This window comes from Polypterus senegalus, chromosome 18 (assembly GCF_016835505.1).
Source record: "Polypterus senegalus isolate Bchr_013 chromosome 18, ASM1683550v1, whole genome shotgun sequence".
Lineage (NCBI taxonomy): Eukaryota > Metazoa > Chordata > Cladistia > Polypteriformes > Polypteridae > Polypterus > Polypterus senegalus.
The window spans coordinates 32,132,486-32,157,277 of record NC_053171.1 but is presented as its reverse complement, the minus strand read 5'-3'; the positions used below and the strand labels follow the sequence as shown (position 1 = coordinate 32,157,277).

Genomic DNA, 24,792 nt, shown 5'->3' with positions numbered 1-24,792 from the left:
AGCAGCCTCATTTGTGCCAAGTATCACGCTCACCTAAGCCTTCTGCATGGATCAGCTACTAGATCATTCAACTATAATTCTGGAGTTCTTGCTCCTTGTGTATTTCTGCCCATTTTCTGAGCCCTCATATGATATTTAACAGTTGTATACAAAGTTCTGAAAATGTGCATAGTGCATGTGTACTGTGTTTACCCTAAATAGTAGGTACCTTCGGCAGCCACATTTTCAGCTTTTATGAAACTTCACTCTGATGTAAATCTTTCTATAAATGACATTCGGACTTCACTATCACTTATACACACTTATAATCTACCTTTTCTGCATTGTATGCATTAACTCATTCTTATGCAATTGTTCCTATCCTGCCATCATAAAAAACTTTGTTTGCCATTTTTATTTTTTAGTGTGGTTACTGTGCCTGCTGGTTTTAAAAGAAATAGCCACCTTTACTACTTTAATACTGGGGTATGCTGTAGAATGGTGGGCTCTATCCAAGACATAATTGGCATGCTTTTCCAAGTCTGTATGACTTTCCTTCAAGTTTGCAATCTCGATACTATAATACACTAAAAAGTTTGCAGATGACTATATTGACAGTCTGACCACAGTTATTTTTTGCTGGCTTCTGAAACTATATTAACATGCTATCCAGAAACAGCCCGAGTTTTCTACTAAAGGTCTGTTTTGCTTTAGAAATGTACAGTTCATTGAGTGGAAAGTGCTAAGTTTCATCGTTTTCTTACTCATACAAAACCCACATAACTCACTCTGCAAGGTCAATATACCAGACTAAAAGTGACTGATCTTTACAGCTTCTCTTTAATACAAATCTTATTTTTTTATTTATTTATTTTTTAAATACACACTGCATATTATACAGTTATAGCATACATACGCTTATCAGGTTATGAATGTTTTTCTTCAATACAAATGTCCCCCATTTTTAATAAAGGTGGATCTTGGGTGGATTTAACATTTTATAATCCCTGGGGGCTTTGACGTCAGCACATCAGTCACAGAAATAAGCCAAACAGAACCCTCCCACTAAATGCACAACACATTCTTGTACTTAGTAAATCTGAATGGATAAAAACAAACTTAAAAATTGGGTGGAGATGCAAATATGAGACACTTATTTGCCTGAGCAGAAAAGCTGGTTATTGTGGAAATGTTTCCATTAAACTAAGTGGTGGAAGGCAAGTTGAAATGTAGTCTTAAAAATGTCTGTTATATAAAGAAAAGTCTGCAACACTATAGCAGAAAAAAGCAACTTATTAACCAGATAATCGATCAAAATAATAAAATTAACACAGTACTACAAATGGAATGAAAAACACTCTTTTAAACCACACAAGTCAAGGAGAAAATATGAATGCAGCTTACTTGTAGGATGCCTCCCTGTAGGCTGTGATGGAGGTGCAGAAACCCTTTGGAAGTGATCACTGTTATGTTCATAATATCTGTAGTCATCATGCAAGCGATCTGTAAGATGGCGGCGCCTTTGTCCCTCATAGTAGGGATCATGTGGGTAGTAGTATCGGGTATTACTACCAGAATCTCCATTTTCTGCTAAAGGATTAACCTCAGTCAGAAAGGATTGTGAGGATGCCCCATACTCCCGGGGAACTTCAGCCAGGCTGCGAGGGAGGTAGGATGGTGTTGATAAACGATTACTTTCTCTGCGTGCTATCTCATGAGGTGGTCGCTGTACAGGGGAGCGCAGGAAACTCTGGTTCCGGGTCACTACAGCATCACTAGCTCCAACAGAATAGGAAGATTGTCCTGTATCTGGAAGACAGACATCGGCACGTCTTGGAATAGTAGGACCATGTCGAATAAATGAAGGCATTAGATCTTTAAGAGAAAAACAAATTGGGGAAAACTATTAGAGGAAAAAAATGGCAATTTAAAAGATGTTCAAAAACTGAAAAAGAAGTCTATAAAGAGCTATCAAAAACTATTTAACACAATCACAAATAGTACCATAGAGTGTAGTCTAAACAATTTAACACAAAACAGATTTTGCGCTATAAAAGCAATGCTCATTTTTAAATTCCTAGGACTATTTTTCTTATATTTTCTTGTTATAATAAAGTTGTTACCTCAGGTGTATACAAGTGAGATTTTTACTTCCCATGACAAATGAAGACATGTTTTCCTCAAAGGTTTTTTGAAGTTTTAATATATTTTGTTATTACAGAGGTACATTTGTTTAATTTAAAACGTCATCGCTTTGCTGCTTTTGTACCATTTCCAAAAATGAAACTGAAGAACTTGTCTCCTCATATAAAGAGTATATTCACAAACAGGAGATTCACAGAGAGCTAACACTGGATAAAGATGGTGGGCCAAGACAACACTTGGACAGGTGGGTGGTGCTGCTGAATGGTCATAAATAAGGGAGGCATTTTGGAATTCTTATCTATACACATTTGCCTTCTGGGAAAAAAAAAGGTCATACATCTGATAACTGCATAATCTGCATCACAATACAGTAAAACAAATAATATAATTAGATTCATAACAGTTAAAAATAAACAGTTTACTGTGGCCACTTTACACATTGCATCAATCCGCATTTTCAGTGCTCTGACAAGGATTAGGTAGTACTTGACCACATTAAATATGAAACATCAAGATTATATATAAAATCACAGATGATAAAATGTACAGCTTACTGTACACTGCTATCGTGGGATGCATCAGGAGTGGGCAGGAGGAGGAGTACAGGAAGCTAATCAAGGACTTTGTTAAATGGTGCGACTTAAACCACTTACACCTGAACACCAGCAAAACCAAGGAGCTGGTGGTGGATTTTAGGATGCCCAGGCCCCTCATGGACCCCGTGATCATCAGAGAAGACTGTGTACAGAGGGTACAGACCTATAAATACCTGGGAGTACAGCTGGATGACAAATTGGACTGGACTGCCAATACTGATGCTCTGTGTAAGAAAGGTCAGAGCCGACTATACTTCATAAGAAGGTTGGCGTCCTTCAACAACTGCAATAAGATGCTGAAGATGTTCTACCAGACAGTTGTGGCGAGTGCCCTCTTCTACGCGGTGGTGTGCTGGGGAGGCAGCATAAAGAAGGACGCCTCCTGCCTGGACAAACTTGTTAAGAAGGCAGGCTCTATTGTAGGATTAAAGTTGGACAGTTTAGCATCTGTGGCAGAGCGACGGGCACTAAGCAAACTCTTGTCAATCATGAAGAATCCACTGCATCCACTGAACAGTGTCATCTCCAGGCAGAGGAGTAGCTTCAGTGACAGACTTTTGTCACCGTCCTGCTCCACTGACAGACTGAGGAGATCGTTCCTCCCCCACACTATGCGACTCTTCAATTCCACCCAGGGGAGTAAATGCTAACATTACTCAAAGTTATTGTCTGCTTTTACATGCATTTTTATTACTCTTTAATTTAATATATATATTTTTTGTATCAGTATACTGCTGCTGGATTATGTGAATTTCCCCTTGGGATTAAAAAAGTATCTATCTATCTATCTATCTACTAACCTTGAAGACTCCAAGTAAAACAAAGAAAATTCCAGCACTGTGTTGTGTTTCCTTCTTATGCTGGTCAGTACAATATTACATGAATTAGTTAATACTATATTATAATTTGTTTTGTAAATAAATATGTCTATTTGCTAATCTACATTATATCATTTTTAAAGTAGCTGTTCTGTTATTTGTCTTTTCTCTTGTCCATTACGGCCTCGGTCCTGACCCCTGACTGATAATCAAGGTTTTACTGTACTAAGTCCACTATGATTCTTAAATCTTTCTCAAATTGCATACTTATTGATACAATTATTTTCTTCAAGTAAAACTTTAAATTTAATATCACCTGCCATGTATTCTGTCCTGGTCCAAAGGAAATGATTTTACTAATTTTATGGCATCCACCAATTTCCCAACTTCAGGGACATCTACAAGCTTAGACATATTCTCTATAAATTATAAAAGAGCAGCAGCTCCAGCATTGATGCCTGTGGAAACCAACTTTTTAAATTAGTCTGGAAGAAGTTCCTTGCATCATATCTCATTTCCAGTCATTAATCCAACTTTTTACTTTCTTGTATACGAAATATAGGAAAAGTACTGTAATTGTCTAAACATTCAACCTTGAGATTTTGATAAATCTCGAACTTTTAGTCCTCCCCGAGTCCGATTTACCTTCTCGGAGGGAAAGTATTCTAATCTTCCAAAAATTTGATTTTGATGAATATTGACAATTTAGACCTCCCTGAGTTCAAAAATACAATTTTTGGAAATATGCCTTTGTGTGTGTGTGTGTGTGTGTATGTATGTATGTAAACACGATAACCTAACTGAAAGCATACACAAGTTAACTAAATTTTGCATAAAAGTATTAGGTATAAAACGTAACTTTCTATCAACTTTTGAGCTATTTCTTCTAACCAGAAGTGGTACTTTTCTTTATTCATGTAGCTGCAGAGTTAGATTTATTCAACTTTACTTTTATAATAATTGCTCAATATGTTATTAATTTGATTTGTTGTTGATAGTTCTTTAATGTACATACTATAAAAATATAATCATTGTCTTGTGGTTTACTTCTTAAATATCCATCCCCATATCTGTGTATACGAGAAAGTCTCGGGGAGACCACTCCAGATTTTTACGGATTTGCACACAATTTGAATTAGGGCTTTATCAAAGCTTTTAAAAAACTGAAATGTTATATGCACCACTCTGACCAAATGCTCATGCTGTTTCCTCGCAGACTTCTGGCATATTTATGAAGCTCCATCACTCTTACCTTAGTCCTACACGGACAGTACAATAAACCTTCTACATGTATGTAAAACACAGAGACACAAAATTATGCCAAAAACAACAATCAAATTTAAAATAAGCATTTAGTGTGGCCAAAAGATTTTGTAAATTTCACCACTACTACTGACTTAGCAATTTACATTTTCTCAGATATGCTCTTCTTTCAGATATGCAAAATATCAAACCTAGCAAAGTACACAAACCCATATTAATGCTGCTTGAAAATGTGTGAAAAAGGAAACAAGTTAAACAGAACAGATGACAAACAAAGATAGCGTTTTGTTATTTAATTAAAACAATACTGGTTCATTCATCCATTCCTAGTTAACCCAGTAGAGCCTTCCAAGCAGCTGGTACTTACCATGAAAGTACTACGCAGGCAGGATGGTGACCAAGCCTGTCCATTACAAGACATCCACACATATATTGAGCCAATCTGAAATTACTAATTCACTAACACAGCCACCTTGGGAATATGTAAAGAACACTGTAAAAGGTAGAGGAAAAAACACCTCAGAAAAAGGAAGAACCATTCAGATGGCAACTTGGTCCAGAATTTAAACCTAAGGCTCTGGAGCTGTGAGGCAGCAGTCCAAATCGCACTTGTTTATTTAACGAAAAACACAAAAATTCATGCAAGCACAATAATTCATTTAAAAAAAAGTAGTGACACATCCAAAGTCTCAAGAAAAAACAAGGTGATGTAGTCACATCACCTTCTGCTCGATATCATTTACACTTGCCTCTAATTAGTTATTGGATTATCTTTAAAACTCGGCCACTAGCTACCTGGTCCAACATTACAAAAATACTTGTTTGTGCTATTTATACCACATATAAATATTACACATTTCTAATACTTGCTTTCTTCTTGTTCCAAACACTTTTTATGTTCTTACTTGCATTCAAACCCACCGAAGATGCACCTTTTCTTTCTCCAACATTTTAACTATAGTTCATTTCAGTCCTTTCACCTACAAGTTTTAACAGTTCCTGTTGTACAAATGATATATGGCATGGTGTTGTTGTGACAGTTTTAACTTAATATAGCAGCTTTGAAAGATCTACCTAGATTTAATACATATATCTCGTAACATTAATTTTCCCCATCATTATTGAGATATGATTTCTTTTGCAGTTTTATGAACAAGATGTCTAATGAGACTGCAGAGTGACTACAGGACAGCCTGAGCTCACACTCAGGGAGGTGTTTAAAGAAGCCTGTGTTGGTAAGGAGAATTATAAGGACACAGGAACGTCTTTCATCAGTTTGAATCAGGAAACAAATACAATAGGCATGATATTTAAAACGAGTAGCCTACCAATGAACTAAAGGTTACACATGGCTAAAAAGGCTTATAGAAGAGGAGAAAGGTTTGCAAAAAGAAATATGCATAAAAACATATAGTACAAGCACACAAGCAGTGTGCGCACACATAGACATATATATGTTTGTCGAGAATGTCTGCCACAATTTTTTTAATCACAAAATTGAACATAATCATAACTAAATGTATTTATTTCAATTTACATTTCTCTGCATACTCTACTAACTATAACAACCTTGTGTCAGCAAGAAGCAAGCACATACAGCTCTTTCTTGAACTAGTCTGAATCCTGCATTTACAGTCATTTCAATAACCTCACAATTACTTCCAAACATTTTCCCACAGATGGCACCTGGGTGTGAGGGCTAGATCAATTCCTTCTCTGCCATAAGTAATTCAGTAACTGCCTGTTTAAAACATACCACATCACATTTGCCAGTTTGACAGTGAACTGTGCATACTCTTTAAGTTTTTTTGACCCTTAAAAAATATGATGCTTACTTATTACAGAAAAAGTTATACATTTTCTGTTAATTTTTGACTTAAATATTTAAACTTTTAAAAATATTTCTAGGCAAGTCTTGTGCGTGCATATATACAATAAATACTGGGGCTGATACACAGATGTCAAATGCAGAAGAAACGACAGTACTTTTGTACAAATTATAGTAATCCTTTCTTTTCAGACAGTGGTACAAACTATAAATGAAAATCTTCTCTTTCCCATTGTTTGGAATGAGATGTTCAACAAGCAAAAATGGGTGGTATGTTAGGGTACTCGCATACTTTTGACCATGCAGAGTAACAATTATATCAAAAGCCTTCCATGGCAAAGCATATACAGTATACACAGGGACCCTGCTGAACTACTCTGCTCTATAGGTCATCTTATAGTCCCAATGAAGAAATTAACGCTGTAAGGCAGTTTCTGAAGAAACCAAGTCAACAGGTACAGCGATGACTCATTGTTTTCCATGCACAACCCAATAACCTAATGAATGCATCAGGAAAAACATTAAGTAAACAAATTCAATATTCAAATGTAATCCATATAAACAAATATGAAAGCTTTACAAATGACATAAACATCACCACCTAATAAGTATCTGTTTGAAGATCTTATTTTGCAACAAAATATATATGTGGAATTTGAAAACACATTCCTGCTACATGCACAATGCATGCATAAGGTGGCCTAAATATTTTTTTTTTCTTTACAAATTTAGTTTCCTTTAACATAAGCAAACATAGTTCACTAATGGAACTATAGATGAAATTATCTTTTCATTATGCTGAAGGACTCCGGCACATCCATTAAAGACTGTATTCTTCTTGCTGCCAAAATTTAGCCTGCATCTCTTAAATTTTCAAAGACTGTAAAATAGCTTGAAAAAAAACTTGCTGGTAAACACTAGTGATGAAAAAAATTGTACCAATCTAATCTATTTAAACCCCACAAAAAATCTGGTAAAAGAATTTAAAATGGGAACTTTAAGCCTCTATATGTTTTATATATACTTTTTTATTGTTTTCAAAAATCCGCTAAACAGGCATGCAATAATAATAACCAAAAAAAGCTTAATTAGTTCCACATAACCGTTAAATTTAACAATAACGATGAAGGTCAAAGTCTCAATCTAATTCACAGGGATGAAGTGGAAAATAAAATGCAAAACCACTGAGATGAAGTATTACTCAAGTTTGTAAAGGAACAGATGGATTTCTAACCTAGTATGAAGAATAAAAAGTCATAATGATCCGAACAATTTTCCAACAGATAAATCATTCCAGGTTCACCATTAACTAGGTATGCACTGTTTAAACATTAAAACAGGAAGGAGCCAGTTAATTAGGGGGGTGGGTTGGGGTTGTGTCAAAACCTCATTGTGCTGAGAGCATTTATAAATTAAAAGAAAAGAAAAAAACATACCAAAGAGCACATCGTGGAATAAAACAGATCACAATCATATTAACATTTACTTAAAAAAAAATGAAGAATAGCAATGAACCTTGCAGGTACCTACTAGGCAATTGCTCATTGAATACAACACTTGTCCTCCGATATGTTTTGAGTGGAAAAGGCATGCAGAAAGATGTTAATGGACAAAGAACTTACAGCATTTATATAAAAAAAATAAGTTTGTTTAATATAAGGATTCACCACTCTTTTCAACATAAGTGTTACAGTCTCAATACCATACTGCAACTTAACTACTTCCAGCACAGAAAACTTAGGGTCCACATGTCAACTGCCTAACAGCAGATTTTTTTTCACAATACCAAATTTAGCGATTCTGCACCAGTCCATGTGGTCAATTTTGCTACTAAAATACAGAGAGCATGCACAGATTAAATAGATATACCACCATTAGTAAATTCAAATCAGACCAGTGTTAATAAAAAAAACCTGCACTTTGTGTTGTCCCAGTACAACCAGCTCTTTAATCATTAGAACAAAAACTACAACAAAAACATCAAAGATAGCTCCTCTTAAGCCCTTGATCCAAAGATGAATGTTGTGGTGTAACGAAGAGCCATTTGATAACCAGATCCCAAGTATTCTTGCCATGTGCAAAATGAAAAAAAGGAGGATCTTTAAAAACAGAATGCAACTCTAAAGCACACCAATGTTTCAGAATAGTGCGTTTGAAAATATCAATAAACTTAAGTAGGTGACAAAACCACCTTGTGACATGTTGAATAGAGATATTAGTGATGAACAAGGATAACTGAGTGGCCAAAGAATAACATGAAAAAAAATTACTGGAAGTATTTATATATTCAACTACCTAATATTTAAGGCTGAGTGAAAAAAAGAGAGAGAGGAGAGAGAGGTTGATAATTTTTTTAATTTGTGGACAATTTACATTTTATTTAAATACTTTAACATAGAAATCAATTTTAACTATTCTTGAGAAAACAAACAGCACAAAATGAGTAGGTTGTCAAAATTGCACAAACAGAAAATACTACTGTATCCTTCCTATAAATAGAACAAAAAAACATTTTTTTTTGCGTAGTTTGTTTTAACATTTGCAGCTCTTATTCTTTTTTCCTGTGGCCTCCACATTCCTTTGACATCACTTACATGGATCTTTCCTTAAACTCTGCAGTTTTCTATATAACTTGTTTTTTTTACAGTCGTCATGGCTCTTTCCTACACCCTAAGACACATTTTTCATTATCCCACAGGCGAGTTTTGTTTTCCTGCTATAACTACAGTTCTTCGGAAATGATCCGCATGTAGAGGTGTCTCTTCCTCAAAGTGTACACTGATAATCCTGAGACTTCATGTCATAGACAGCCTGACTGCTCTTCTCCTCACAATAGCCTAGTCATAGCTGTAGGCACGATGGACAGATCCGGCATATTTTTCCCTTGCCCCCAGACAAGGCACACTCTGCTTCTAAGATAATTATGTTGTCTTATTCTCATTCTGGCTGCTCCCGTTAGGAGTTGCCACAGTGGATCATCTTGTCCCATATCTTCATGTCCTCTGCATCTTGCTCTGTCACACCCACCAACTGCAGGTCTTCTCTCACTACATCCATTAACCACCTCTTAAGCCTTCCACTTTTCCTCTTGCCTGGCAGCTCCATCCTTAACATCCTTCTCCCAATATACTCAGCATCTCTCCTCTGCACATGTCCTAACCAACACAATCTCACCTCTCTGGATTTGTCTCCAAACAATCCAATCTGAGGCGACTCTCTAATGTACTTATTCCTAATCCTGTCCATCCTCGTCACACCTAAATCAAATCTTAACATCTTTAACTCTGCCACCTCCAGCTCTGTCTCCTGTCTTTTTCTCAGTGCCAACATATCCAACCCATAACATAGGTGGTCTCACTACCGTCTTGTAGACATTCCCTTTCACTCTTGCTGGTATCCGTCTGTCACTCCCATCCTGTCTGCACTCTGTTCTTCACCTCTCTTCCACACTCCCATTACTCTGTACTGTTGATGTCAAGTATTTAACGCTAAAATCCCTGAAGCCTACAAAAATATTCGTAATGCCTGGCCACTTTAAATTCCCTCACACCTCCTCATCAGTGTCTTTGTTTTGCAAATGAGTCAATCAGCACAAGCAGCCTGCTATCCCATCCCTCACCAAGGCAGCTGAAGTCTAATCAGATGCAAAATTCTCACAGCTTTTTATCTGGGAGTTAGGTGTCTGGGGTTGTATAGCGTAAATATATAATTTGAAATACATACATTTCATGTGTGCTCCATGTCTACAACAATCTGTGTAAATGCAGGATAACAGAAAAAAAAATTATGTTACAGTAATAATGACAAAATGTTGACATGAAGTGTATAATGAGTGAAGGCTAAAGTCCAAATATCAAATACACACTTTCACAAAAGTTATAAGAAAAAAGTGCACTTTTATTCAAGAATATAATTGAATTATTCAATTTACACTTTGCTGCCAGTGTGTAAAAACACACAAAGTAGACATGTCCGCTTGGCTGGTGCAGAGGTAAGAACTGCTGTCTCCTAATCAACAGCAACATAAATGATTCACTTGGTACCAATATTTTTATGGATCATTATCATACAGTAAATATAATAAAATTATAAAAATTGTTGTCACCTTCCTCATAAGTGTACGGTTAGACAGCTATTCTACACACACAACTGTTGCCTACTTCTACGACACTGGATGACTGAATAAGCACACAATTTATGAAGCACTCGCTTTTATGTCTCCAAATCAAAAACATAAAACCCAATTAATCTAATTTGCAGAGAAGAATCTTGTCACGATTCTCAATTTTTATTGTCATGTCACACTGCATGTAAGTCACAGGACATTTTATCATCATAGCCCAGTAATTAAAATGGCGGTGTGATGCTACCAACGTGCAAGTTTATGGATAAACACTCTGGAGAAAAGACGGGGGAAAAAAAAAAGACCTCTGGTTCACAGTTTGGTTGGGAAATAAGTATTACATTGGTTTCAGAACTCTTAGGATTGCTTAGCATTTTAAAGTTTTGTCAATTGGCTACATTTTTGACTTACTGGCATTTTTACATTATCTTGTTCACAGACAATGATTCTGCCTGCTGCATTATAGTATTTCACCTTCTGGTTTTTCTTTTTGCAACGTATTCAATCCGTCTCAACTTTACACAAGAGCACTACAGACCTGACCTAATTTACCATTGTGAGGATACGGATATGCTTTGCTGCCCAAGCAGTTTCCTACCATGATTCAAATGAACACCAAGAGAAATGAGCAGCATCCATTTACGTCATCTGGAAATTCTGTAATTCATCCTACCAATTTAGCTAATGTAAAATGTAATGCAATCCGATTTTAATAAAAACGTAAAAGGATGACGATATATCCTTCTCACTACTGTGTTTATTTATCTCTGGTCCAAAACTTGGAACACAAAATCCAGAAGGTAGTGGGCTTGTATAAGGTGTATACAGGGCATACTACCTAATGACAGTACCCTTCCTTTCGTCTGCACTGGCACAATGTTGTACATCATCAACACCAACGTATGTTCCCCTCTTTCTCCTTAGATCTTTAGGGAGCAAGAACAATGTGAACCTAGTTTTAAGGATAGGTAAAGTTACTTTACATTTATGAAAACACCTAATTCACACAAGGTCACCTCAGTTGACAGTGGCTGCCTCCACGGTACTAAGATGATGTGGACACAATGACATTAAGGCATCTATATGTAGTGAAAAGAATTGAGAAAACATTAGGCAATAAGCAAAAATGATGATGACGAAAAATACATATAGTTTCAGATCTCTTAACAGACATGCCTGGGCACTTCCAGCCAAATCAAAGTTACAAGAATGTTTTGTTATTTTGGTAAAATGCCAGCATCCATCCCAGTCAAAAAAAATTAGCAAGACCCACAAGTCATGACTATTATGGCACTTGAAGTACATCTAACATAGTAAGAAGCTGTGAATTTTAGCTTTGGATATTGAAAATAAAGCTCAGTACCCCACCCAACAACAATGGGTTGCATGAATCATAGCATGAGTTAAAGTATTGTTTTTAATTCCATGACTTATGTGAATGATGTGTACATCTGCTTATAATTGTAAAGATCAACCATTTAGAAGCAGTGGGTCTGATCCTACTTAAAATCCTCTGAATGAACAACTCTGCTTCTTCCATGTTTTAGTGGTAGAAATGTCTGTATAAGGGGCTATGCCTCCTGCATAACATAAAGAAGCTACTTAAGTGAAATAAGGAACATCATATTTTAAACTTTTACAAATAAAAAATAGTAATGTGTGTATTTTGTTTGGTTAACAAAGAAACAGCCTTCTCCAATTCCAAATGGTTCAGTTCAATTCTATTTGTGTAACTGTTTAACACAGTTTTGTCTTTGACCCAGCTTAACTTTGTATGTTATTTTTCACTAGCTTAGTTTCTGTCTACAGCTCAATAAACAAGAATGCAAACGTTTAAAATGTTGTTTTGGTTTCTATCTTGTCTTATGATCTGTTGCCTTATGTCCAATTCATACACTATTCACTACAGTGATAGTGCATGCTCATAAGGACATGCACCAGCCTTTATATTTTGTATATACACTACCAGTCAAAGTTTTAGAACACCTTGGTTTTTCCAGTTTTTCTTCAAATGTAATCAATTCAAATGTAATGAATAGCTTAAAATGGTGAAAAGATGAATGCTCCAGGACTTTGTGCTACAGGTTTGAAAGGGCAAGTTGCAGTAACAGAGCCATTCCTTAAAGGACAAAACAGGGCCTTGAAATAGCGGCTGTGGACTACTGCAGACTGGACAATGTCTCCTCTTCGCAGCAGAAACTGAGACTTGCTTTTTACAACCACTGCTAAGCTGTTCTTGAAACTTTAGCGCTATAAGGTGCCTGTGATCACGCAAGCTGGTGATCCTAAGAAACGTGTCTTCTAATTGGGTTGTGACTTTGGGTCTGCCAGATCTATACCTATTAGAGTTTCTTCCAGTTTAAAATTGCCTTTGCATTGAGGAGGACACCACTGGTGGACTCACTAACACTTGGATTTTTTTTTGTTTTTTTGCAGTTTCTCTAAATAAAAAGCCTACACTTCTAAGGGTAATAATGCTCTGTCTCATTTCATTTGTTAATTGCCATTTTCTTCCCATTATCATTACCCAATACCAATATTGTCCAAGTAGTACCTCAGACGGTGTAACACAAGTCTGTTCCAATTCTGCTGTAAGACAGACAGACAAAGGGTTTTAAGTAATTAACAGAAGTTGGTACACCTGTGCAAATAGTTTGCTTCAGCTTGCAAGGCTTCATTTACTTTAATTGCTGCAGAACATCTGTAGGTTGTATCTTGTTAGCTGTTCCAAAGGCCCAATTGTAATATTATGAAATTTCCCTTTTCTCAGTTTTTGCTAAACTAACTTTAAATTAAAGAAGTTTACTGTTTTCCTTTGCACCATTTCAGGTCACTTCTTGCATTTCAACGGATTCAATTTGAAGAAAAACTGAAATGCTCTAAATCTTTTGAGTAGTATTTATTATTATAAAAATGCTATCTATCTATATATCTATCTATCTATCTATATATATATATATATCTCTATATCTCTATATATATCTACAGTATATCTCTACACTGTGTGCACAATTATTAGGCAAGTTGTATTTTTGAGGATTAATTTTAATATGGAACAAACACAGTGCTATCAGTCAATCCAAAATGTTAATAAACCTGAAACCTGAATGTTTCACAACGGAAATGTGAGTGTGAACATCATCAGGGGAATACATATGTGCACAATTATTAGGCAACTATTAGTGTGCAGATTTATTATGCAACTAAAGGAAAATGAAAATTTTCCCATCTCACTTGTTTATTTTCATCTGTTATAGTGAGAATAATAAACAAACACCTCAAAATTTACAAATAAACATCTCTGACATTTCAAAAAAAATCAATCAATCAATCAATGACCAATATAGCCACCCTTCTTTCCAATAACAGTCATAAGCCTTTCCATTCATGGAGTCTGTCAGTTTCTTGATCTGTTGACGATCAGCTTTTGTGGAGCAGTGACTACAGCCTCCCAGACACTCTTCAGAGAGGTGTATTGTTTTTCTCCCCCGTAAATCTAGCGTTTAAGAAGTGCCCACAAGTTCTCGATAGGGTTTAGGTCAGATGAGGAAGGGGGCCATGTCATTATTCCTTCATCTTTAAGGCCTTTACTGGCTGGCCACGCAGTGGAGAACTTCGATGCAAGTGATGGAGCATTGGCCTGCATAAAAATCATGGTCTTTTCCTGTATCACTGTTTGAAGAAAGTGTCTTCAAAAACTGGCAGTAGGTTTGGGAGTTGATTTTGAGTTCATCTTCAATGCAAAAGGTCCAACTAGCTCATCTTTAAAAATACCAGCTCATACCAGTACCCCACCTCCACGTTGGAGTGGAGCTCTGTGCCCATTACTGATCCACAGGTCCATCCATCTGGTCCATCAAGAGTCACTCTCATCTCATCGGTCCATAAAACCTTTGAAAAAATCTGTCTTCAGATATTTCTTGGCCCAGTTTTGACGTTTCAACTTATGTTTCTTGTTCAGTGGTGGTTGGGTTTCAGCCCTCCTTACCTTGGCCATGTCTTTGAGCACTGAACACCTTGTACTTCTGGGCACTCCAGGTAGGTTGCAGCTCTGGAATATGAAAGTACTGGAGGATAATGGGTTCCTGGTAGCTTCACGTTTGATTCTTCTCAAATCTTTGGCAGCTAATTTGCGTCTTTTGTTCTCAACACGCTTCTTGCGACCCTGTTGACTATTTGCAACAAAATGTTTGATGGTTCTGTGATCACACACCAATATCTTAGCAATTCCAAAAGTGCTGCATCCCTCTGAAAGACTTTTTACAATTTTTGACTTTTCAGAGTCAGTTAAATCTCTTTTTTGGCCCATTTTGCCCGAGGAAAACTAGCTGCCTAATAATTCTGCACACCTTGATATAGGGTGTTGATCTCCTTAGGCCACACCCTCCCTCATTACACAAATACACATCACCTGACATGCTTAAATCCAATAAGCATTCAAGTTAATACAGCTTGGAGTTGGAATATACGCATAAAAATGATGATATGGTCAAAATACTCACTTGCCTAATAATTGTGCACACAGTATATATATATATCTATATATATATATATATATATATATATATATATATATATCTATATCTATATATCTATATCTATATCTATATATCTATCTACATATATATCTATATCTATATCTATATATAGGCGGCCTGCACCACCACCACCTACTCAAAGCATCATGATGCACCAACATTGATGGACTGAAAGCCAGAAGTCTACGTGACCATCATCATCAGGTCCTTCCATGAAAACCCTAAATACAAAGAGGACTGTTTGATTTATGTTAGGTAGATTGCCCAGAGGGGACTAGGCGGTCTCTTGGTCTGGAACCCCTACAGATTTTATATTTTTCTCCAGCCTTTGGAGTTTTTTTTTTGTTTTTTCTGTCCACCCTGGCCATCGGACCTTACTCTTATTCTATGTTAATTAATGTTGACTTATGTTTATTTTTTATTGTGTCTTCTATTTTTCTATTCATTTTGTAAAGCACTTTGAGCTACATTTTTTTGTATGAATATGTGCTATATAAATAAATGTTGATTGATTGATTGATTGATATATCTATCTCTATCTCTATATAGATAGATAGATAGATAGATAGATATAGTGTGATGAGTGGCTGGCCGTTTATCCCGGTCAATACTCCCAAGCCGCCAGGTGGAGCCCTCCTTGCAGTATGGAGGTCCCCAGAAGACCAGCAGGGCATCATGGACATTGTAGTTTTTATACGCAGCCCTGCTGGATGCCATGGTGGCCACTAGGGGACGCTGCAGGAAAGAACAACAGATATTTTCCCTACGCCCCGGAAGCACACATGGACAAGGGGAATGACGTGCTTCCGGGGTGAAGAAAAGGACTTTTTACCTGACCCGGAAGTGATTGAGGGTCACATGGACTGGGGATTACAACGCTTCCGGGTCAGGGTATTTAAAAGGATTGTGGGAGCTCCCAGATGGGGAGCTGAGCTGGGTGGAAGGGTGGCAATGCGTCTGGGAGTGGAGGATTGTATTATTGCGATTATTATTGGTTTGTGTATGAGAATAATGGAGGAGAAGGTGCTTTGTGCACTGTGGCATGTAAATAAAGTCATTATTGGGACTTTTACCTGGTGTCTGGAGTCGTGGACAGGGGTTCAAGGGAGTGAGAGCGTCCCCTATCGTTCACAATAGATAGATATCTATCTACATATAGATAGATAGATAGATAGATAGATAGATAGAGATATATCTGTCTATATATCTATCTATATATATCTATATCTATATCTATCTATCAATCGATCAATAGATATATTGATATAGATATTGATTTTTTTTTTTTTTCCCCATGGCATTCGTAGTCTGAATCACAATCTGATTATATGGGTGCTTACCAACCAGGTAACGCTTGTGGTTGGTCTGCAAGTCGGCAAACATCCACCATGGTACCCTCTTTTAGAGAGAAGCAGATCATAGAATGGTTGAATAGTTTACTGTCAAATAATTCACCCTAATTCTGGCCTCATCATGCATACACACTCACTGCACCCCCTCTCGGGGCTCGAACCTAGGACGTCAGCTCTTTACATTGCGCCACTGTGTGTGGTTCATGTATTTGACAGCATGTTGATTGGGGTAATTACATTCATGGCATTCGTAGTCTGAATCACAATCTGTGGCGAATGTTTGCCGACTTGCAGACCAACCACAAGCATAACCTGGTAGGTAACCACCCATACAATCAGATTGTGATTTATAGATATATCCTTAAAAAAAATCTTCTCCAAAGTGCTCTGAACCTCAGACTGGGTTAAATGTTTCACCGTCCAACAGGACAATGACCCTAAGCACAAAGCAAAAGCAAAAAAGGAGTGGCTTAGGGACTGTTAGGAATTCTATTTTCTGTTTATGACGTAAGCCGTTTTTTCCGGAAGTATCTAACAATATTTTAGCAAAAAATGCATGTTTTCTAATGTTTTGAGCATACAACTGGATAACTGACATGTGGATCGTGTAACGCAAGTAACGCAACATTGTCTTTTTTCTCCACATTATGTTTTTTAACATCACTAGCCATTGTACAGCATTGGTCAACATAGGCTTATAATTTAACTTTTTTATCTCTATTCTGCATGAAAACATTAGATTTTTTTTTTTTAAGGCCATCACGACAAACTACACGAGTTAAGCGACATAAAAATATTTTTGCGTGGAGTATCCCTTGAAAATGAGGGGGCTTCACCAGTCATAGTGGGTCAGTCAGATACCTGAAAAAGGTACTACAGCAGGTGAAGAAGAAGCTTCTTGCCAAAGTCAGGTCGGCCAGTTAGACACCCGTAAAAATTGCAGCACCATGGGAACATCTATCCATTCATCCAAGGTAATATTTTAGGTGTATCTTACTAATACAAGAATAAACTGTGTGTGTGACCAACAAACAATGCAAAGTAGCATTGTGGTGTTATGGGTCCACAGCTCGTTGAGAAAAGGCCATTCATTTTAAATAAATAATCACCGCACCCGAGGCGGCTTCGTGAGGGGGCGGCGTTAGAGCAGCCGCGGGGCAGTCGTCGATGTGGGCGTTTCTCACCGTGTGCACAGGTGAGGAACTGCCCACATTCATGATTGCTCCCGTGGCTAATGCTGCAGCTGTGATGGCCCCTCACGTTTTAAAAAGAAGCGCGAGTCGGTGTGGGAGGAGAGAAAAGAAACGATCGGAGAGAGGAAAGAGGACGGAGGTTACAGGGAGTGAGTTTGGAAGCAGGCGGTGCCGGAGAGAGACAGACACGCGGTGCGTGCATGTGGTGAGCGCGCGATCGAGCGCTCGTGGGCAGCTGCGGGGAAGCTGGGTGTTAGGCCAACACCTAGACGTTGAGTTGAGGTTGCTCCCGCTGAGTGAGCAGGTAGCGGGAGTGCCTAGAGGAAAGCGACTGGCCGCATGAAGGCCATGGAAAGGCAGCGGAAGTCGGGAGACTTGGTGGTGGGAATCCCCAACGTGAACGACCTGGCTGTTGTGGGAAACCAAGTTCTCCGGGACTGGGATGCGTGCCATACCGAAGCCAGGGATCGGGAGGTCTCCAGTCTCGTGCGTGTGTTTCAGGAGGGCAGCTGCAGAGAGCGTCTTGCCTGCTGCGATGCCCAAACGGGATTAGCAGGTGAGACGCTAACAGAAGAGCATCAGATTTGTTTGTTGTTGTTTTAAAGACTGCTTCCACAAGAAGATTTTAACCTCTGGTTTTAAAGGATTGTTTTTTCTATTTATTGGTTTTACTCCTCGTTTTCATTTAATGGATTATTTATTTATTTAATGAATTTTGAAGATCTGCACTATTTATTTGGACACTGTTTTTGTTTTGTTGATTTTTAATAAAAGCACTGTTGCACTTTTTGTATACCTTCACCTTGCTGGAATTATTTGCCTCCATTGACTAGCTCACTCGGTTACATTATCGACGGTGTTGGGTTCGAGTGCTTCCAATAGCAATGGGAGTGTGGAGCCAGAACCCACATCGTCACAAGCATTTAGTGAAAATCTTCAGCATTACCAGTGATTACAATGCCGCATAAAACCAAAAGATCTCATTACATTATGACTGCTAAAAAATCATTGCTATCTGTCAGTTAAAACTTTAAACAGACAGCAAACCTTCAAAGACTAAATGGCTTTATTCAAGAAAATGAACAAAGGAGCACCACTTGAATATTACCTTATATTATTTAAAAAAATGCAGAAACTAGTGATAAAACAGATGTCTAAAGTTGGGATAAAGATCTGCCAGTGCTAAGCCCATCAGGAAGCAGGCTATACTCCCATTTCCCAAACACCACTGGTGTTTGTATCTGAAAATGCCAACAGTACAGCAGGCTGTATTTACTCAAGATGAAACTGAAAACTCTCGCATCCTGCTGTGCTCAGATTAAGGACTGTGGACTGACGTGCTAAAGCAGGCATGCAGCCCGTTGTGTTTACCTAACAAGCTCTAGCTAAATAAAACACTGTTAGCTGGGTGTAAATTAACATGTTCCCCAGATCAGACCTCAATCTCATGGAACACACACTAGAAAATAAAAAATAAAAAAAGCATCAATGCACCAACTTCTTTAAATTCTGATGAATATGAACTTAAACTGTTCACTTAAATTACTTTGACAAAAACACTATGAAACAGATATGTCTATGAAACAGATGGCCGGAGAAAAAGGAGTTTCTCCTTGTCATTAAACATGCAGAATACAAGCAACTTAATAACGATCAATGGCCGCTAGACTTGGCATTTTTTTCCCCGATCTGACCAATATGTTGAATGAGCTTAATTTACAGCTGCAAGGAAAAGAGAAAACCATGGTCAATATAATTAGCTCAGTTAATGCTTTCAAATGAAAAATGCAACATCTGTCCTCAAAGCTGCAGCGCCTTGATTTGGGGAACATCCAAAACCTCGCATCAGAGCTGGAGACGCAATGGAAGGTGTGTGCGCAACTTGACAGCATCCGCTACAGAGCAGATTGAAAATTGTCTGTCAGACTTTATCTGATGCAAAAAGGGTAATGATTCGAATGTTGCCCAATAAGTAAGAGTAGCGTGTCTTCTTCACAAATGTGCTCAAGTAAAAGTAACAAGTATGGTGCAGTAAAACTACTCTTAGAAGTACAGTTTTTTTTAAAAAGTTACTCAAGTAAATGTAATGGAGTAAATGCAACTCATTACTACCCACCTCTGACACTCAGTGTATGTGTGTGTATATATATATATATATATATATATATATATATATATATATATATTGTGGTCCATGACCGGCTTTTCATCCCAGCCAATACCCCCAGGCCACCAGATGGAGCTCTCCCTGCAGCATAGAGGTGACCAGGATACCAGCAGGGAATCATGGACAATGGTGTTTTCCTCTACAGCCCTGTTGGTTACCACAGGGGCCAACATAGGACGCTGCAGGGAGGCCCAGAGAGTCGTTTGTGCCCTATAACCCGGAAGTGCGCCTTAGTCATAGCGACAGGAGAGATGACATACTTCCGGGGTGAAGAAAAGGACTTTTTATCTGACCTGGAAGTGATAAGAGATCACATGGACCGGGGATTGGAAACACTTCCCGGTCAGGAACTATAAAAGGACTGTGGGAACTCCCAGACGACGAGGTAAGCTGGGTGGAAGGGTGGCAACGCGTCTGGGAGTGGTGGAGAGTTTAGTATTGCGTATTGAATTAGAATTGTGGATAGGAGGGTGCTTTGGGCACTGTTGTGTTAAATAAAGTCAATTATTGGACTTTTACCTGGTGTCTGACATTTGACCTGAGGGTTCAAGGGAGCGATAGCGCCCCCTATCTGTCACTAATATATATATATATATATATATATATATATATATATATATATATATATATATATATATATATATATATATATATATAAAATAGCATTTTTAATGTAGGAAGATCATTCTGACCTGGTCATTTTAAAAAGTAGCTCGCAAGCCGAAAAAGTGTGGGCACCCCTGCACTAATGACAAAAGTATCTCTAATACAGCAACAAGGTGATGCAGGAAAGAAATGCAAATCCCTCCCCCCACCCCAAAACTCCCCAAATTAACAACATGATTTTCAGACCACCAACTACATTCCTGTTTTCGGTATTCTATTAGTTTAAACATTACTATTAGTTCAACCAAATAATTTTATAAAATATGTGTTTTTCACATAAGGTTGAAGTATGATAAATTAAAAGGAAGAACATCAGTAGACAGTGAGGAACAAGAGTGACTCAAGGATATAAACTAAGAGAGCACATAAAAATGTTAAAATTATTAAATCGAAAAACACATTTTTGAACTATATTAAATATTTAATTCTAACTGGACAGTTAAATGTTAAATTTGAAAAAGCAGGAATTCTTGTCAACACACGTTTCCAAACAATTTTTTGTAATAAATTTAATTATAGGAGTTGCACAGTAATAAGTGCTGGGTTCAAATCTGGCTCAGCTGGGCACTTCCCCATTCTTCCTTTGGTACTCCAGTTTTCATGCCACCCATAGTTTGGGTACGAGTATCGTATGTAATGTAATTCGCGCAAGACCCTGTGAAATGACCAGGGCCCTCACATCTCAGGCTGTCAAGACAAGCCCCTGTCCTCTACACTCCAGAAATGGACTGAGACAATTCAAAATGAATGGATATTTCTCTCTATTATAAAAAAAAATGTAACGACGAGATCTTTTGAAGAGAGACACTTTCACGTCATGTGAGACAAAAGGTCAGGTGCTATACAGGCATTTAAACATTTGAAGCGCTGCACAAAATGCAGATCATACGGCACGGCAGCAAGCCAGCAGCTGATCGAGCAAAGAGGAGGTGAAAAAAAAAACTGTGTTTGTTTCCCATTGTATCACCATTTAAGAGGCATTTTGGAGTGGCCATCTCCCCTTGGGGTGCGTTCAGCCCACCTCTTCACAACAGCGCATAACGCTGGCGGGGGGCGGGGGGGAATAAGGGATTGGTGAGCAAAGCGAGCAGAGGGCAAAGCCCCCTAGTTTTTAATATAGAGAAATACAGAGTAATCTGAAAAAAGATCTATTAAGTGTCTGAAGAGTCAGAGGGCAATTTTGGAAAAAAATGGAAATCATCTCAACTAATGACGCACACCCATTACAAGCCAAACTTAACTTCAGTAAATCAGGGGTGAAGTCACTCTAAAAACCCCATGTAAATCACTTTACAAACTCCTTTCTTCCAAGTGCCATGCATCTTTATAATAAGGAATATCGGAGATGATTAAAAAAAACTCCAGAGGTTTAGAGCTTGTGCATGTATTGTGTAATCATTTAAGGTAAAAATACACTAGCAAACTGCTAAAAGTATTAGAGCAAAGAAATATTTAAAAATATTTAAAAATTACTGTGTACATTTTAACCCGACATGTCACTATTTGTTTTATTTCATCTCTTTCTGTTACTGGATGAATTATGATTTCAAATTTCATGTCTTCTTGTTGTAAATATGCCCAAATAAAAACCTTGAACAGATCCTCTCTATTGATATTCCATTTTCGTTACCTTTAGACTATGATAAATTCTAAATTTATTTTATATTACCTTATTATTATATTCTTGTAGATGATACATTTAAACATACAGGAAGTCAGCTGGTGTGTAATGAATGAATGCATGTAGTTTAGGGTCTAGAGACCATCTATGGTTAATACAATAAAGTGGAGCGTCTGGATTAGAAGAACGGACGGATGAAAGGTGGCAGATTACGCACATGCACAATTACAGTTATTGTGTACTCATTTAATTGCAACAACTTTCTTTATGATGCTTTCGGATCACTGACTAAAAGCAAATAATTGAGAACAATACAGAAGTCATTAAGATAATGTAATTTTGTGCAACTGACCTTTCTAATCCAAAACCTAAAAAACTCACAGATTTTGCAGGAGGCAGCTGACACTGGCTAAACGAGAAGTTGGAAAGTGGACAGAAGGATGGATGGATGGATGGATAGATAGATAGATTGTATCCTGGTGATTTACACCTGTGGGCATCACTTGGTCATGGTGCCCAGTCCAGATTTTCAAACATAAATCCAACTATCGAAAGTCCAACGAGACTGTGTATATAATAGCTTTAAATGATTGCTTCCCCAATGAAAGAGTCACACATTGCTACTGACATAACCAATTTTCAGCACTGAGAAGAGCTGAATATAATAAATGCAGCAGTTTAACCCAGATGGGAAGCCGGACCAACTCTGACCTCACGCTCTTATGGTTAGCTACTTATTTTGCTAGCAACCCATTCACTAACCTCTGTGGTATAAAGAAAACACAATGTTTCAACAGGGACACATTGATTGTTTAATAAATCTGACTAATAACTTCAAAGAGAAATATTCCACAAGTGCATTACATAAGACGCGTACCTAGCGCAGAACGGGTACACGAGTCCTGTTCTTTAGAACACTTGACACATTTCTTAACATCACCTACAAAGGACTGCACGAACTACATTGCACATGGTAAAGAGTTAAATCGCGTTGGCTCGCTTTTATTTTCGAACGATTGCGCCAAGCCCGGCTCCGGTATGAAAAATGCAGGTGAGAACACGGGTACAGCACGGTTATCAGAACACCGCACAAGCGCGACTACACACCAAAGGACGCCAGAGACAGACACACGCAGGCAAGAAGACGCGACGAAACCGCTCCAGACGGTTTCACATGAAGGTCCTAAAAGTGTCTGATGAATTAGGAGCGGTTTTGGCTGCGTGCTCGCCCCTTTCCTTTTAACAGATCCTCCTACCTTACTCCTCTCTCTTTATAATCTTTCAAAACATCTTGTACAAGGCGCTACATATTGTTCGGAACATACAGTGACGGGGACAACGCGACCGTGACAGATTGAATTATATATATTTTTAAAGCTACATTTGCTTGTATGGCTATTATTTTGACAGAAGTGAACTTCTTCCAAGAGGCGAAGCCAACTACAGTCACAACAAGCACTGAGAGATTTTCCTGGCTCAAAAGCCAGACTCGGTGCTATGATTTGCAGCTTCAGATCGCGAAACTGTCGGACGACATACAGTCTGGCCGCTCGCTCCCGTCAAATTGACAGACTGGGCGACTGGAATCCTAAACTTATTTGGGTCTAACTACTTCTGTTCGTTTTTTTTAGTGAAGTTACGTACCCATGGACTAGCCACTTTCTAATCAGCGCACTTTCGTGTTACAAAGCCCGTCCACTCGAGCAGACGCAGTAGCGTCGTTTGGGGCGGACAAACAGAGCGGCTGGTAAAGTGGGAGCGCGAGCGTCAGATTAAAGCCTTCGGAACACCACTAGAAATCGTGGAAACTACCCCAGAGCAAAACAACAAAAACTTACTTCTCAGAAGAGGCGACGTCTCCTTCTTCACGTACTTTCCCTGCACCTCGACTGGCTTTGAAGCTTCGTTCTTACTTTTCTTTCTTGACAGCATGTCCGAAGAGGTGGGGACGACATCAATGCATTAAGTAAAACTAAAAAGTACAAAACAAGGCTGCAGTTGCAAAGTTCAGTCGACAATTCGCACAGCAAACTGCACACCTACAGCTGGAGAGGTAAACAGGAGGGCATTGCTTACTTGACGGAGCCGGACGGCACCCCCCGCGAGCGAGGCACCCGACTCGCTGAAAGATACAACGCGGTACTCGGTGCGGAAGGTCCGCGGGCGACGTCGGAAGGTTTAAAGTGGCGCGCGTCAATGCGCGTGCCTGAGAGACTAGGAATGCGCCTCCTCGCGCACGCCTGTGTAACTGGAGCTACGTACCTGTGCGTTGAAGTGCGTTGTCTGATATCCTGTCCTGTATAGTAGGGGTTAATTCAGACAAACAGACTGATACAGATGTTCGCTTTTCTCATTTAACTCTGGGGTGAACTGGAGCATAATGTAATATTGTCCACATCCACAAGGGTAGTGAGCGAAATAAGCGTAATAAGTTCGGATGGAGATACAATAATGGAATAATAAATTAAGTTGGCGCCTGTGGGTTTTGTTTTTGTTTATTCTT

The 24,792-nt window shown here is 38.3% G+C and overlaps 1 protein-coding gene across 1 annotated transcript in view; it reads right to left on the bottom strand.

The window, feature by feature from the left end:
- The window catches only part of sav1 (salvador family WW domain containing protein 1), a 77,180-nt gene extending 52,724 nt beyond the window's left edge, over window positions 1–24,456 (bottom strand). Inside the window, exons 1-2 of the mRNA XM_039741087.1 lie at window positions 24,128–24,456; window positions 1,384–1,854 (exon numbers count right to left, since the gene is read on the bottom strand). Of these exons, the coding sequence (XP_039597021.1) occupies window positions 1,384–1,854; window positions 24,128–24,221 (565 nt within the window). The 5' untranslated portion in view covers window positions 24,222–24,456. The remainder of the gene's footprint in view (window positions 1–1,383; window positions 1,855–24,127) is intronic.
- Window positions 24,457–24,792: the final 336 nt, after the last annotated feature.